The sequence below is a fragment of the Heterocephalus glaber genome, unplaced genomic scaffold (genome assembly GCF_053883595.1).
Source record: "Heterocephalus glaber isolate CG9 unplaced genomic scaffold, H.glaber_assembly_v1.0 deba00001504, whole genome shotgun sequence".
NCBI lineage: Eukaryota > Metazoa > Chordata > Mammalia > Rodentia > Bathyergidae > Heterocephalus > Heterocephalus glaber.
The window spans coordinates 59,131,614-59,148,283 of record NW_028258324.1 but is presented as its reverse complement, the minus strand read 5'-3'; the positions used below and the strand labels follow the sequence as shown (position 1 = coordinate 59,148,283).

At 40.8% G+C, this 16,670-nt stretch overlaps 1 protein-coding gene across 6 annotated transcripts in view; it reads left to right on the top strand.

Annotated features, from left to right (window-relative positions):
• Positions 1 to 1,610: 1,610 nt before the first annotated feature.
• Mccc1 (methylcrotonyl-CoA carboxylase subunit 1) overlaps positions 1,611 to 16,670 on the top strand; it is a 53,266-nt gene continuing 38,206 nt past the window's right edge. For all 6 annotated transcript variants that reach the window (XR_015440998.1, XM_087186609.1, XM_021254852.2 and 3 more), the window contains exons 1-4: positions 1,611 to 1,808; positions 5,029 to 5,075; positions 7,421 to 7,557; positions 14,806 to 14,901. Coding sequence is in view for 5 of the 6 variants with exons in the window: in XM_087186609.1 (XP_087042735.1) it covers positions 1,723 to 1,808; positions 5,029 to 5,075; positions 7,421 to 7,557; positions 14,806 to 14,901 (366 nt within the window). In the remaining variant the exon portion in view is untranslated. The remainder of the gene's footprint in view (positions 1,809 to 5,028; positions 5,076 to 7,420; positions 7,558 to 14,805; positions 14,902 to 16,670) is intronic.

Here is a 16,670-nt window from a genome sequence, read left to right as displayed (position 1 = left end):
GGCAGAAAAGGGTTAGGACACAAAGCCCTTACCTGACAGTTGGCTTTGGCCTGAGGACTCGCCCTCTACAGGCAAGGACTCCACCTGCTGAGTTGGCCTTGGACTGAGCAGCTTGCACCCATCCTGGCGTCTGTATCCCTTCAGATTCAGCAGTGCATCTTGTTGGGGAAATGCTGCAGCCTCCTCTGGCAAATCTCATCCAGATTTTTTTTTTTTGGAGACAGGGTCTCACTATGTAGTAAAGGCTGGTCTTGAGCTCACTATGTAACGCAGGCTGGCCTCAAATTACGGAGAGCCTCTTGCCTCAGCCTCCCGAGTGCTAGGATTACAGGTGTGCGCCACCACGCCCAGCTTTTTTTTTTTGCAGCACAGGGGATCGAACTCAGGACCTCGCGCTTAGGAGGCAGATGTGGCACCACTGAGCTACATCCCCTGCCCTATTATTTATTTTTTTATTTTCCTTGTTATTTATTTATTTATTTTGTACCGGGGATCGAACTCAGGATCTTGTGCTTTGCGGAAGACTGCGACACCACTGAGCTAAATCCCCTGCCCCTTGTTATTTATTTATTTATTTTCCTTATTATTTATTTTTAACAGAAAAAAGTTTTAATCTTAGACTTAGTGAGAAAATAAAAAAGAATGCCACCTTAGGTAGCTGGACCGGGAACATTCTGACAGGAGGGTTCAGACAGAACCCTCAACTTTGTTTTTTAAAGTTGAGTAAAAGTAACTTCTTACAAATGTATAATGTGTTTTCTGTATCTATGATTTCCCATAGTTCTTTTTTATGTCAAGTGTGCATTTTTCTTTTATTTATTTATTTATTTTGGTACCGGGGATCCAACTCTGGACCTTGCGCTTGCGAGGCAGGCAGTGAAACCACTGAGTTAAACCCCTGGACCTTTCTTTTATTAATGATTAACCATTTTTTCGTTTTCCTAAATCCCTAGACTAGTCCTTTGATACTAATTTTCTCAATTCATTAATTTCTTTTCTTTACTAATTTCTTCCTAGTGTTTTCTTCGTGTTTATTTTTCTAATCCTTCAATTGGATGTTTACTGTGATTTTTCGTAGGACTTCTGCTTTTGTATCAGATTAGCACAGTGTTTATAGTATCTTTTCATTTTCTAGATATTCTGCAATTTCGACTTTGACTTCTTTTTCCTAATAGTCAATTAGAACACGTTTTTTAGTGGTAGGATTATTTTTGGTACCGGGGATCGAACTCGGGACCTTGCGCTTGTGAGGCAGGCGCCGGAACCACTGGGCTAAATCCCCAGCCTTCAGTGGTAGTTTTGTTATTTTATTTCATTCTTGAGGACGCTGGAGGTTCGTATTTTGTTCTCTACCTCCGTTTGGCTTTTTCTCCAGGGCTAGTGCTTTCGTCAGAAAGGTCACGGAGGGAGAGTTCTCCCCAAGCGGAACGAGTGCGTGGGAAGCCCACGACCACACACAAAAACCCTTCCAGGAGTCTGCTCTGAGCACAAGGGGCGCGGCCGGATGAGACCACACCTCCGTGGGTACGCGGCCCGATTGGCCAATCGTCGCCATTGACGCCCTCTTCTGTTTTTTGATTGGCTCTCATGAAGACACCCCCCCCTTCCACTAGCAATTAGGTCCGACGGTGGGCGGCAAAGGACAGTAGGTTTACGCAGCCGAGGAAAGAGTTTGTGTGTGTGAAATTCAGTGTTTACATTCTACTGCCATTTTCCCGGGATATGGCACCCTCCGCAGTATCTGTGCTGCTGGTGGCGGCAGAGAGGAATCAGTGGCAGCGTCTCCGGAGCCTGCTGCTGCCTCCTAGGTAACGATGGGCGGAGGGAGGTGGGTGAGTGAGCGTGGACCAAGGCCGCTGGTGCACGGACCCGCGTGATCTGTGGGAGGTGCGGGGTCGAGGGTCGGGAAAACCCCAGCCCCTTTCCGGGGGATTCTGTCGGTCTTTGTAGCACATCCACCGCCTACTCGCTCTTGGCTTCTCATTTTCCTTTATGAAGACCTGGGCAGAGGTGGAGCCGGGCCTGCCTTCCTGCGTTTGCGTCGGTTTTTTGCAGCAGTGCTTGCGTGGGACGTGGTTACAATCCAGTTCTGTCGAAGTTCAAGGGGGAATCAAAGATCTGCCCAAGACTACACTATAGTAAGAGCTAGGGCTTCGATGACCTCAAAGCCCGCCTCAAACTATCCCGCAACCCCTAAGAATCCTGGGGGCTTTTTTTCCCATTGTCGGAATGAGTCAAGTTAACGAGCAAATTTACCTTTCAGAGTGCTAGGAAGTTTTATCAAAAGCTCTTGTACCCAAGTTCGAACAAAGCTATCAGGTGACTCACCAGCAACCTGACTTAAGATCCGTTTCAAATTTTGAGCTCCAGTGACAATAACTTTGGCAGTGGAAACACCTGTGAGTTTGCAAGTAGTAGCTTCCTTTCCTTCATTGTTACCATCATTCTCCATTATTCCGGAAGGACGTGTAGCTTAATGTTGAAGGGCACAGACTACAGTCAGAAGGCTGGGATCTGTTCACTAGGTGTGCCCTTGGCTGAGTTGCTTAATATCAGTTTCCTCACCTAGAAGGAAGTGATGATGTTGGTACTTTAACTTATACAAATTAACATATGGAAAGAAGTTAAACCGAATCAGGTCCAATAAATCTATCCATAAACAGAGCCTTCATAGACTCAGTCACCTAGATCAACTATTTTGTTGGCTTGTATTTTCCACGAATGATTGTAGATGCCTTGGCTTTTCACAGAACTAGCTCCCAAGCAAAACAAGAAACTTGGTGAAAGTGAGGTTAGTACTCTTCTCTTTGTCCTGACATTTCCTACATTCCCAGGGCTCTTCGGGATGCTACCACAGACCAGTTTTCTCTTTTTTCTCTCAGAGCTGGACTAGAATGATTCTCACCTAGCTGTCACCTGGAGAGTGTTAAACCTCTTAATGATTGATAGAATAAAATTTTATCAGTATGAGGGTTTTACATTTCTTTTTATGCAATGGTTCTCTAAATGAGTCAGAGACAAGAATCTCCAGTGGTGGGATTATAGGCATGAGAATAGAAGTTATCTTTAGTCAGAGTGTAATTAGCTCATGGAAGCAATTTCTTAATCTTGTCACTTCTTCAGTTGTAGCTTAGATAATTGTGAAAAAATGAAATAAACCAATCAGAACATTGTTGGGATAGAGGTTTATAGTTGTGTATTATTATTTTAGGGGGGGTTAATTTTTTTGAGTTCTTTATGTATTCTATAGATATGAGTCCTCTGAGGAATAGCTGGCAAAATTTTTTCCCATTCTGTAATTGTCTCTTCACTCTGTTGTTTCCTTTGCTATGCTTTTTAATTTAATATGATCCTATCTGTTGATTTTGATGTTACTTCTTGTGCAATTGGGGTTCTGTACAGAAAGTTCTTGCCTACATCTGTGTCTTCAAGAATTTTACCTATTTTATCTTCCAGCAGATTGTGTTTTATTTTAACACTTAGATCTGTGATCCATTTCGATTTTATTGTAGTACATGTTGAGATATACTGTGCTTTTTTATCTTGTGCTTTCTAAAGAATCTAAAATGATCAGTCCTTATAACCATGATTTTGCCACATTTTCCAGATATAGATGGAAAAGACTAAGGTGGGATTGCTTCTGCAGTTTGTTGGTTTTCCAGCATATTCTCTCAAGCTGAAAACTAATAGGTATTACATTCTTTAATTCTCAAAGTGAATCTGGCCTGGATTCTGTCAGCTCTTGGTTAACTTATTGTATAAGTAGGTATCATAGAACTTAAAGATTGCCGTAGATCTTCTCAGGTTTCTGTCTAATTAAGACACCTCAGACAAGTCATTCTGCTACCCTGCTTCTCCACTTTCCTTTAATAGAAGGACTTGGGATAGAATACTATATTTTTAAAACTGAGAAGTATCTTCAGGATCACTTCTTTCAGTCTTCTCTCCTGTATGAAGACACTGAACCCAAGGTACAGAACATACGCACCAACTGGGATGCTATCCAGGGTCAAAAAGTGGTTCTTGGGGCTGGGGATTTAGCCCAGTGGTTCCAGTGCCTGCCGCGAAAGCGCAAGGTCCCGAGTTCGATCCCTGGTACAGACAAACAAACAAAAAAAGTGGTTCTTGGGAAAGTAAAAACATCTTAGATGTTATCATGGTTTGTGGTTCCATAAAGCTCAATCCTTCCTATAAAATCTTACTCCTCAGTATATAAATCTTTTCATTAGGAATAAAATAATGGTCGGGGGAAGGTTGAGAAACACTGATGTAAATTAACTTTACCTTGGAGGGTCTCAGGTAAGAGCTCAGTTCGTGTGGCGCCACATGTAGCGTGATTTCTGTCTGCTGTCCTTGTTCAGTTTTCTTCTGTTTTCTTCTCTGGTCTGAATGTTAATCCTGCCTTATCAGAAGATTGAGTTTGATTAGTATTTTTCAAACTAGTTTGACTAGCATAAGTTATTTAATACAATAGAAAATGTCAAAATGCAGGGTGAATCCACTTCTGTGAAACCTAATTGTGTCCGTACCAGGTAGTTTTTACTGTGAGCTGTAAGTTATAATTAAAGATGTTTGAAAAAAAGCCTAAATAGATGATCTTAAAGCATGTTGGCTTTTTATTTGTCTCTGACTCTGGTTAAATGCCAGTGTCAGGTATAAACAGGTTAGAACTTGCAGTGCAAGGGGAAAAGAGTCAGAAATCTAACTCTTTCTACAAAGAAAAGTGTTGTTAAATCACTTTGTTAGAGGGCATAAGGTTTTTGTTTTTGTTTTTAGAGACAAAGCCTTGCTATGTAGTTCAGGCTGGCCTTGAATGGGCTGTATAGTCCAGGCTGGCCTGGAACTCACAGCCATCCTCCTGCCTCAGCCTCCTGAGTGCTGGGCTAACAGGTGTGTGCCCCGCTGGTTTAATTGAGATTGTATCTAGATTTGGTTTCGTGTTTTTAAATTTTTGGATTGTTTTGAAAGAACAATGATTGATCCTGTATATTCTGATTAATTATAATTTCATTTGGATTTGTTTTGTAGAGAATGGACTTGGAAGCAAAGAAACATGAAATACACAACAACCACAGGTACTGACAGACTTTATTGTTGTATTTGACTTGGCTTCAAACTGAACTAAGAAAGAAAAATGTGGTTTTTTTTTAATTTTTAAAAATTTATTTCTTTTTTATTTAAATGTATTTTTGGTACATTAAAGCTGTACATAGTAATGGGGCAATATGTGATGTTTTGATGCATGTATCTTATTTTTAAAAAATTTTTATTTTATTGGTACATTTTAAGTATACAAAATAATGACATTCATCATTGGAGATATGCACCTTTACATACTCTCTTGGTTCTTATTTTTTCCTCCTTCCCCAACCCTCCCTTCAACCCCTCCATCCCTCTGTATTTACAAAGACTTTGTTTCCATTTTTTCATTTTCTCATATTAATTCCATTCCCTTCTTAAGAAAGAAAAATGTTTAATTTGTAATTTATGCATGATAGAATTAGTTCCCACAAAACTTTTAAGTTTTGGATTTTTTATGATAATTTTCTTACTAATTACTAAGTCAGGTTTTCACTTGCTTTATATCAAATCTCCCTTGCTGTTGAGCCTAAAATATAGGAGGTAATAATGGAGAATATTTTATATTTATGTTGTTATTTTAGTCTGTACAGCAAATCAACTTGGAAAAGCATAACTATGGTGGTCTAAATCAATGCTTTTGAAAGAATTCTTTTAGGTAAAGGAAGTTTTTTTTTTTAAAAAAATAGAATTTTAGGCTGTGGAAGCACAAGGACCCGAGTTTGATCCCCAGTACCAAAAAAAAAATAAATAAATAAATAAAATAAAATTTTAGGGATTTTTTTTTCCACTATAAAATTTATGGAGTGCTGTAAAAGTTTATATTCTGGTTGATTGCCTGTAACCTTCTACTTCCCCCTTAGCCATGCTCATAAATAGTTCATCCCGGCAGATCCTGTAGCCTGTGAGAGCTCTTGGACTATATAGATTCTTGTCCTATAGAACTTTATTTTTTGAGAATAACTTTATTATAAACTGCCAAAGAACGTCTCTTTTCTGTGTGATGACAGAAATATGTGCTATATATTAATACAATAGCATGTCATTGTAATGGCAGTAGATGGATGCAGTGGGCGTCTCCACTGGAAGCGAACTACGCGGTCACATGTGCATGGGACAGAGTAACTTGGAGTGCAGGTTCTGGAGTGAGGCAGACTTGCGTCCAAATTCTGGACCCCCCACTTCTTTTAGCTGTATAGTTTTAAGAAGGCACTATCTTGTTCACCCTCAGTTTCTTCATCTGTAAAACAATGTATAATAGATAATGTATATTCACAAAAAATAATTGATTTGTACTGAACATGTACAAACTTTTTTCTTGTCAGTATTTCCTAAATAGTACAATATAACAACTATTTCTATAGAATTTACATTGTATTAGGCCATGAGAAGTAATCTAGAGGTAGAGGACATGTGTAGGTTATATATAAGTACTATGCTATTTTATCTAAGGAACTTAAGCATCCAGGGAGTTTTGTATCCACCGGGGGTCCTAAAATCAATCCTGCAAGCATACGCAGGAATACTGTACTGTACCGTACTTTATGAGGACTAATATTGTTACGCTTCAGTTGAGTGGGCCAAAAAATAGTCCAGGTTCTTGTGTATGAAAAGGAAAGAATTGCCATACCTTGGAGTATGTTCTAAGTAGCTACATTTATTGAAGATCACAGGACGGTAGCAGGAACAGGGAGAAACATGAAGGGAAAAGAGCATGACTGGGAAAAGGGACTCAAGGGCAAAAGGAAAAAGGGACTCAAGTGTGGAGGACAAAAAGGGGCTGAATAACTCAGGCTTCCAGTATTTACAGGGCCAGACACCTCTGATCCCAGGCACCCTCTTCTCTCATTGACCTGCAATCTGTGTGACCTCCTGAGCGTAACTCTGGACAATCATTAGAGTGGTGTTACGTTTACAGTGAGTGAAGGGCAGGGAGTGACTCCTTCGGCTCCTTTATTTCTAACTGTACTAATATGAGAATTAAAGTTCCAGTTGACTCCTTAGCAGAAGACCTGGGTCATAGGTAGTACTAATTAAAAATGAGTTGTTACTATTAACTAAGGCAATTTTGAAAGCTATTATAATTTTACCCTTTTCATAACAAAGTACTTTTAATTTTAAGTTGAAAAACCTAGTAATTTAAGAGTTTATGTTAATGGAGGTACCTTGGATTTCCATGAAAGAAATGCACTGTCAAATATTAGTTAAAATGGTGATTTTAGGCTCCAGTATGCTGATTTTACCAAAACAAACTCTCATCAGCTAGCTACTAGCATATTCTCACTCACATGTCTTGCTCCTCAGTAACATTTCTGTATGATCTTCATGTTATTTTCAACAGGAAGAAACATTACCAAGGTCCTCATTGCAAACAGAGGAGAAATTGCCTGCAGGGTGATTCGAACAGCCAAAAAAATGGGTTTGCAGTCTGTGGCTGTTTACAGTGATGCTGACAGGAATTCCATGCATGTGACTATGGTATGTTGTTAATATTTGTTTGTTTGTTTTGTTTTTTTGGTACCCGGGGGATCTAACTCTGGGACCTTGTGCTTGTGAGGCAGGCACTGGAACTGCTGTGCTAAATTCCCCGGCCCTGTTGTTAATACTGGAAGCCACATCTTGTAAGTGATCCCATTTATTGGTTTATTATGTCAGTTTTAACTTTTTCCTTTTTTCTTTATTTATACTCTTTATTATTTGCTAGTATAATAGGGTTTAAGTAGGAATGTTCCAACTGCTTGTTAATAATTCTTGGAAGCACTTTTAAAATATAGCAGTTGAACTAAACAGTGTGCTTAGTCTCATAATTGATAAATGGACAAAACCCAAAAACTTTCGCTCTAAAATCAGGAACAAGACAACGATGTCCACAGTCATCACTGTTATTCAATATAGTTCTGGAAACGTTAGCCAGAGCAATTAGATAAATGAAAGAAAAAAAGGAATAAGGGTAGAAAAGGAAGAAGTTAAATTGTCATTATTTGCAGATGATGCGATACTCTACATAAAAGACCCCAAAAGCTCCACCAAAACACTTTTTGATTTAATAACCAAATTCAATAGCATAGCTGGATACAAAGTCAATACTCAAAAATCAATAGCATTCCTGTACACAAGTAATAATCTCACTGAGAGAGAAAAAGTCTGTGCCCTTCTTGCTGACTTCTCGCGTAGGATAGATAAATCAGTTCTGTGGTTCTGTATGTTGATATCTCATAGGTAGTGGTGGGCTGGCAAGAGTAGAAGATGATGAATTCTTTGATCTCTCCAGTTTTATACTATTTAGCTTAAAAGCATTGACCTTAGGGTTGAGGTTTGTAGCATATCTCAGAATTAGAGAAGACAAATGTAAAATTCATTTGGTAGCAGAAGAGACCTACAATAGAAAAAGCAATTCTTTGCAACAAAGGCAAGGCGGGGAGCATCACAATCCCTCACTTGAAACTATACTACAAAGCTACTGTGATAAAAACAGCATGGTACTGGCAAAAGAAACAGACCTGAGGATCAATGGAACAGTCCAGAAGATGCAGAAACAACTCCAAACACTCAGCCACCTCATCTTTGACAAAGGAGCCAAACACTTTCACTGCAAGAAAGATACCCTCTTTAGTAAATGGTGCTGGAAAAACTGGCTTTCCACCTGTCGCAGATTAAAAGTAGACCCAAGGGGCCGGAGATTTAGCTCAGTGGTTCTGTTGCCTGCCTTGCAAGTGCAAGGACCCGAGTTCAATCCCCGGTACCAAAAAAAAAAAAAAAAAAGTAGACCCATACCTTTCACCATGCACTAAACTAAAATTGAAATGGATCAAAGATTTAAATATTAAAACAAACACTAAATCTGCTGGAAGAGAGAATAGGTAGAACTCTTGAAGACACTGGTGTAGGCAAAGACTTTAGGAACAAAGCCCCTATCACATAGGGAATATAACAAAGAATCAACAACTGGGATCTCATCTTATTAAAAAGTTTTTGCAGAGCAAAAGAAATCACCAACAGAGTGAAGAGACAACCCACAGAATCTGAAAAAACCTAAATAAATAAATAAGCCCTTCTCCATTGTTGGTGGGAGTGTAGACTGCTGCAACCACTGTGGAAATCAGAGTGGAGATTCCTCAAAAAACTAAAACTAGAGGTTTCTTTTGACCCAGCTATTCCCCTACTTGTTATCTTCCCAAAAGAATTAAAAGCATCACACAACAGCGATATATGCACACCCGTGTTTATAGCAGCACAATTTGTAATAGCTAAATCTTGGAAACAGCCCAGATGCCCATCAACCAACAAATAGATAAAGAAGATGTGTGTTTTTTTTAATACAATGGTGTACTACTCTGCCATAAAGAGATATAAGCTTGAGACATTTCTAGCTAAATGGATGACCTTGGGCAGAGGACCGTAATATTGATTATGCCCAAAGCAGGCTGTGAAGAGTTAACCCTACAACTGGCTTGTTTGTAGAAGTGAGTCTGGCTGAAGCCTACATGCCAAGGTCAGAGTAACTCGCACCCAAATTCCATTCCTACAACTAAAACATTCAGACTAGAAGGACAATGTTCTAATTACAACCATATATTTTGTCTCTTCTAATTTGACAGTGCTTTGTCTTGTCCTTTCTGAGCCTTGTTTACATTAATTGCCATAGAAACCACTCGTCACCTTTACCCCAATTGATTGCCAATAAAGTCAGTGCCTGGGACTGTCCAGCACCTTTGTCGGGTGCACCGGCATTGGTCGTCCTGGCACCCCGCTTTCTCTTTCTTAGTTCTGTCTCTTAGTGTATTCTTTTTCTCACGCCTGGGTTGCACACTGGGCAGATGGGTACTGGAACCTGACTACAGGGGTCTCCAGCACCTTGAGAGCATATGCTTAAGTGAAATAAATTGGACACGTGTTTAAATACCACATTGTTTCACTGGTGTGAGAAACCAAAAGTGGAAATAAGGACCAAAGTGTATAATAGCCTACAGCAAGCCTCCAAGCACCAACATAATTCACAAGGGCAGGTTCATCTGGGCTTTTTCTTTTTTTTTTTTGGAACCAGGGATTGAACTCTGGTCCTTCCACTTGTGAGGCAGGCGGTGGAACCACTGAGCTAAATCCCCGGCCCTGGGCTTTCTTTTTTTGAGGCGCGGTCTTGCTATGTAGTCCAGGCTGGCCTCAAACTTGCACAGTCCTCCTGCCTCAGCCTCCCAAGTTCTAGGATTACAGGCGTGTGCCACCATCCACCTGGTTTCACATGGGCTTTCGTCACTACATATCCAGAGCACTTTGGACACTTCTCTTTCTTTCTGTACAGGGATGATTTCAAATCTGTTTTGCTTCATTCCAGTCTTTCATCCTCCCTCTACCCACCTATTCTCATATGATCTTGATTTCATAAAGAAAATAGAACTAGGGCCGGGGATTTAGCTCAGTGGTTTCGCTGTCTGCTGCGCAAGCGCAAATGCAAGGACCCGAGTTTGATCCCTGGTACCAAAAAAAAAAAAAAAGGAAGAAAATAGAACTGCGCTTCCTGCCACAGGATCTGCTGCTCTACCTGCATCTGCAGCCGCCCCCTGCCCCATCATCCTGGTCACAGAGTCCTCTTCCTCTTGCCTTTTTGAGAATTTTTCTGAGCTAAGTATGTAGCTCAATGGTAGAGTATGCACTTGGCATGCCTAAGGCTCTGCATTCAATGCATAACACCATACATACAAAAAAGAATTTATCCAAAATAACTAAGAGCATAAGTTCAGTAATTACCTCTTTTGGTGGAGGTGCTGGGGATTATTAACCCAGGTCCTCATGCATTACTGTAGGCAAGTGCTTTCCCACTGAGCTACATACCCAGCCCCTATGTCTCACCAGAAAAAATACTAGGTAAGTAAGGTGATAGATATGTTCATTAGGTTAATTATTCCATATTGTATGCATATATCAAAACATTACACTGTACCCCATATATATATATACAATTATAATTTGTCAACTAATAAAAACTATAAATTTTATTTTATTTTTATTAAATATATCATGACATTACATTGTACCCATGTGTATACAAATATGTTTTGTCAGCTAATAAAAATGAACAAAACTATACATTCCTACTTCAAAAATATCTTCTATTTTCAGTGATGTGTCTCCACTCAGTCTCCATTAGATCCTTCCTAACAGCATTTCAATGTAGCATGGTCTTTCCATTTTCATTACTATCTCTGGTCGCACATTTCCCTCTCCCCGCCAACGCTGTCTTTCTTTTCCCGTTTATTGCCGGTTTCAGAATCCTATGCTGCGGTCTGCTTTCCTCCTGCTGAGCTTGTGTCCTCTCTCCTCCCCTCACCTGTCTCGGGTATGGTCATAAGATCGTCCATCCCTAAATCTGCTGGAGTCTTTTCAGGTCTGAAATAACTTGACCTCATAGTGTCATCTAACACCACATAAACTATAAGAAATAAATTCTGCTTGGCCTTCATGACCTCTGACCCTTCTGTCCTCTCTCTGTGTCTTTTCTTAGGTCTCTACTCATCTTAATGAACTTTAACGCTCAGTGTTGAAGTTTTTTAGGGCTTTGTTCTTGTCCCTTTTCTTGTCTCGCTTTATTCTCTCCTTCCAGGTCATTTCACCCACTTGTGTGGCTTTGCAAAAAACTCCCAAATTTCTGTTTCTTTTTTTTGGTACCAGGGATCGAACTCAGGACCTTGCACTTTCGAGGCAGGCGGTGGAACAACTGAGCCTAATCCCCGGCCCCCAAATTTCTGTTTCTAGCCTGGACTTCCTTTTGAGCATAGTACTCGGATACCTAGGTGCCTGCTCTGTGTCTTCATTTTGATGTCACAGGTAAACTAATATGCCTGGCTCCTGCCCTTCCTCTTGTACTGAAACTGCATTTTTTTGGTAGACTTCCCTCCCTATTAGCTGACAACACCTTTGCTTATAAAAACAATCATGCCAGAGGTCTGGGCATTTTTAGATATCCATGCCTCTTTCCTATTCTATATTCTCTACCCCTCTTTCCATCTGGAAAAATCACCATATCCTGTTAATTCTGCTTCCCAGGTGTTTCTTCCCATTCCCTTCTGCTCTCCGTCATCTGCCCTGAGTCAGACCGCTGTCATCTCTTTCCCGGGCCAATGCTGCGGCTCCTAAGTAGTGTCCGTACTTCTCTTGACCTCTCTCCTGTGATCCATTTTCTGCATTTCAACCAGACAGAGTTTAAAGTAAAAATGTGATCTTATTTCTCCCCTGCTTTAAATACCTTTACGTAACCTACCAGCTTAGAAATAAATTAAAAGGCGGCTAATACTTAGTGTTGATGAAGGTGGTTAGAATTGTATGCTAATGGATATGTATGTTGGTAAAATTACTTCAAGAGCCATTAAAATGTGCATATCCTTCAGCCCAACCCTACAAACTCTCCTCCAGGTGTGTGTCCCACAGCTGTGCTCACATATGTGTCCAAATAGAGATGTGTACAGAAATGTCTGCTTCAGCCTTGTGCACTACAATTGAAATGCACACGAAGAGGCTCATGATTGAATGAACTATGGTGCCTCTGTACGGGGGGAACTTTCTACGAACGTTAAGCAAAGTGAGGTTGGCCTGTGTGTACCGCCAAGGAAGCAGCTCCGAAAACATATTTCTAGTGACAAAAGCCATTGCAGAAGATAATTATATAGTGATTCTATTTGTGTGAAAAGAAAATGAAAACTATTTCCATAAATATATTTGAATAAATAGGAATATAGATCTGGGAAACTATGTCCCAAATTGGTCATAGTGGGAGTTATATCTAGAAGGGCATTGCAGTGAGGGGAGGTTGTTAAAGGGCTGCTTTGCCTTTGTATGACTGTTCTCATTTTTGTTTTTTTTCTTTAGACAAGGTCTCACTATGTAGCCCAGGCTGGCCTTGAATTCACAGTGATCCTCCTGCCTCAGTCTCCCAAGTGCTGGGATTACAGGTGTGTGCCACCACATCTGGCACATTCTTTAAAATGTGAATGAATTTGTGTTTTCTGAAAATAAAAGTAAAAATTTTTCTCATATCTCCTTATGTATTTCCGTAGGAGACAATCCAGAGCTTTTTAGCCTCCCCCAAAGCCTTTCCTGTGAATTCTGCCCTACTGTCATCTAGCATGTTATGGTTGAGATCTAGAATGTTCCCCCCAAAACCTCCTGTGTTCAGGGGCAGGGCTTTTGGAAGGTGAGTGGATCACAGGGGCAGTGGATCAGCCCACTGATGCTGACTAGCTGGTGGGAGGGACCTGGTTAGATCCGGTCATGGGGATGAGCTGGGCAGGTGTGTGTCCCTCACCATTCCTCTTCAGTCTCTCTGCTTCCTGCCGACCATGCTGCCAGCAGCTCTCCTCTGCCCGCACCCTCCCATCATGCTGTCTCTGTGTTGGAGCCTGCCAACCATGGACTATAACTTCTGAAATTGTGAGCCAAAAGAAACCTCTCCTACTTTAAGTCGAAGGTGTAACATATTGTGCCTCTTCTGCCAGGTGTGGTGGCACACACTTGTAATCCCAGCACTCGGGAGTCTGAGGCAGGAGGATCATGAAAGTTAGAGGCCAGCCCGGCTACATAGTGAGTTCAAGGCCAGCCTGAACTACATGTTGAGATCCTGTCTCAAAAACAAACAAAACATACTGTGCCTGGTTGACAAGGAAGGTGACTCAGACACAGTCTCATCTTGGTCCCTTGGCCCGTTGCTCACTGTGTTCCAGCTACACAGTCTCCATCATTGCTCAAACAGGCCAGGTCTCTTCCCACCTCAGGAACTTCATATGTGATGGTTTTTTTCTGCCCGGGAGGCTCACCCCATCTCCACTCTGTTCTCAGTTTCCACAGTCTCCCTCCATTTGCCAGACTGAGTCCCGATCATCCTTGAGAAACCTTCCCTGACTTTCCTGGCCTGTCCTGACCACTTTAGACCAGATCTGGGCTTCCTGTTACATCCATTCTGTCATTGGTTTTTCTTTTCACATCTTTATGACAGGTATCATCAAGAGTGTGAATGGTTGCTGTCTGTCCCTCCCCCTGGATGGGGCATTTGTGTGTTCACTGCTGTGCAGGCAGCTCGCACCCCAAAGCATGACACATAGTAGGTACCCAGTAAGTCTTTGAATGTTTTCTGTATCTCCGCTTTTAGAAGTACTGTGATTCATATAAAAGTTTTAAGGGACAACATAAGATCACTCACAAATGTATAAAAGAAACATCATAACACTAATAACTATAGATACTTTACTAAACTCTTAACTTTTTTTCTTGCTACATGCATCAGTTATATATTTTGTATCTGTTTTCAAGATGTAACTTTTTGGCATTAAATACATCTAAGATTGGGCCGGGGATTTAGCTCAGTGGTTTTGCCACCTGCTGTGCAAGCGCAAGGACCCAAGTTCGATTCCCGGTACCAAAAAAACCCCAAACAAACAATAAATACATCTAAGATTGTTATTGTTGCTAATAATACCATGGTGAATACCTATTGCTTTCTAGCCTAAAACACTCATTTCACTCCAGTGTGTGGTTCATATATGAAATCAAATTTTGGCACTTTCTTCCTGTAGAAGATTTCAGTCTGGCTTGTTTTCAGACATAGACATGAGTTAGTATTCCTGCTTCTCAATTCTTGCCTTGTCCTCGGGGACCAACATTCTTATTTATAATAATCAAGTGACCCTGAAGCACCAACTGTGGCTGTCATCTTTTAAGCATGTAATATTTCTTAAACAGGCAGATGAAGCCTATTCCATCGGCCCCGCTCCCTCCCAGCAGAGCTACCTCTCTATGGAGAAAATCATCCAAGTGGCCAAAATCTCTGCTGCACAGGTAAGAGTTATGAAGATATTTACAATGCAAAAGGAATGTTTTGTGTGATTTACTCAAAATTATTCATTTGTAAAAACTCTTTTCAGTTTTTAGTTGAGAACTTTGCGTTTGACTGTTGAGTTGTCATTGAAAACTTGGAATGGCCCTTCCCATTCCTCAGTCCCTCTACCGGAGATTGAACTCGGGTCCTTGCACTTGCGCAGAAGGCTGCAACACCACTGAGCTAAATCCCCGGCCCTCTACCTTCTTACTGAACCTCTCTCTCTCTCTCTCTCTCTCTCTCTCTCTCTCTCTCTCTCTCTCTCTCTCTCTCTCTCTCTCTCTCTTCCTTTCCTTTCTTCCCATACTGGGGATCAAACTCAGGACCTTGAGCTTCCAAGGCAGGTGCAGCACCACTGAACTAAATAAATCCCCAGCCCATCTTTCTTTCTTCTTTTCTTTCTTGACAAAGGGTCTCACTATGTAGTTCAGACTGTTCTTGAACTCACTGGGTACTGCAGGGTGGCCTTGAACTTGCAGCAATCCTCCTGCCTCAGCCTCCCGAGTGCTGGCATTACAAGTGCGCATCACCATTTCCAGCGTCCCTGTGTAGTTTATATCTCTTGGGAAATAAGAGGAGGCAAAGTTTAAATTAGAAATTAAAACTAAAAATTCATCTCTTCTACCTTTAAAACCTAATACAAGGAACATCAAATGCTTTTGGGAGAATTAGATGGTGTTCTCAATTATAAAGTAAAATACAATCAAAAGAGAAATATTTTCCCCTTTGATTTCTAGTTTCTTTTCTTTCTTTTTTTTTTTTTTTGTACCAGGGATCGAACTCAGGTCCTTGTGCTTTCAAGGCAGGCAGCGGAACCACTGAGCTAAATCCCTGGCCCTCTGGTCTCATTTTAGCGGCCCCCCCACAACCTGGTTTGCTGACATCCCAGACTTGAAACTTTGATGTTATTATATCTTTCATCCTTCAGAATGAGACAGGAACCAGTTGGTGTTGAATCTTTCACTGAAATATCTTCAGAAAGTTTTTTTTTTTATCACACAGCCACATCTTAGGATCTCTTACTTGGATTTTTGAGTCTCAGCTGATTTTTCTTTTAAATCTCTTACTTCAGTTTTCTATATTACTGGATGAACTCTTCTTTTTTTCTGGGCTGAGGATTGAACCCAGGGCCTTTAAAAAGCCAGCCTTTTAAAAATTCTTGTTTTGAAACAGATTCTGGCTAAATTGCAATCCTTTCATCTCAGCCTCTCTGAGGGCTGGGATTGCAGGTGTGGATGACCACACCTGGCTAAGTGAACATTTCTGAAATACATTTCATTATTAGCTGCGGTCCCTGTCCTTCTTGTAATAACCTAACACCTTTCTTGTCCTATCCTTTAGTTAGCAAATCTTCAGTGGTTACAAGATGAGGTTCAAACTGTTCCGTTTAGCTTTTAAAAGAGTTTCTGATATAGTCCTATTCTATTTGTCAATATTTATGTTTCATCTGGGTTTTTGTGCATGTGTTTTTGGCTTTTCTTTTCTTTTCTTTTTTCTTTTTGTACCTGGGATCAAACTCGGGACCTTGCACTTGCGAAGCAGGCACTGTGCCACTGAGCTAAATCCCTGGCCCCAACTTTTCTCTTTTAAAATATAGTAGTGTGGATTGAACCCAGGGCCTCAAGCATGCTAGGTAAGCACTCTACCACTGAGTTACATCCCCAGATCTTTCTTTTTGCTGTTGTTGTTTTTTTGGTTTTTTTGAGACAGGGTCTTGCTATGTAGCCCA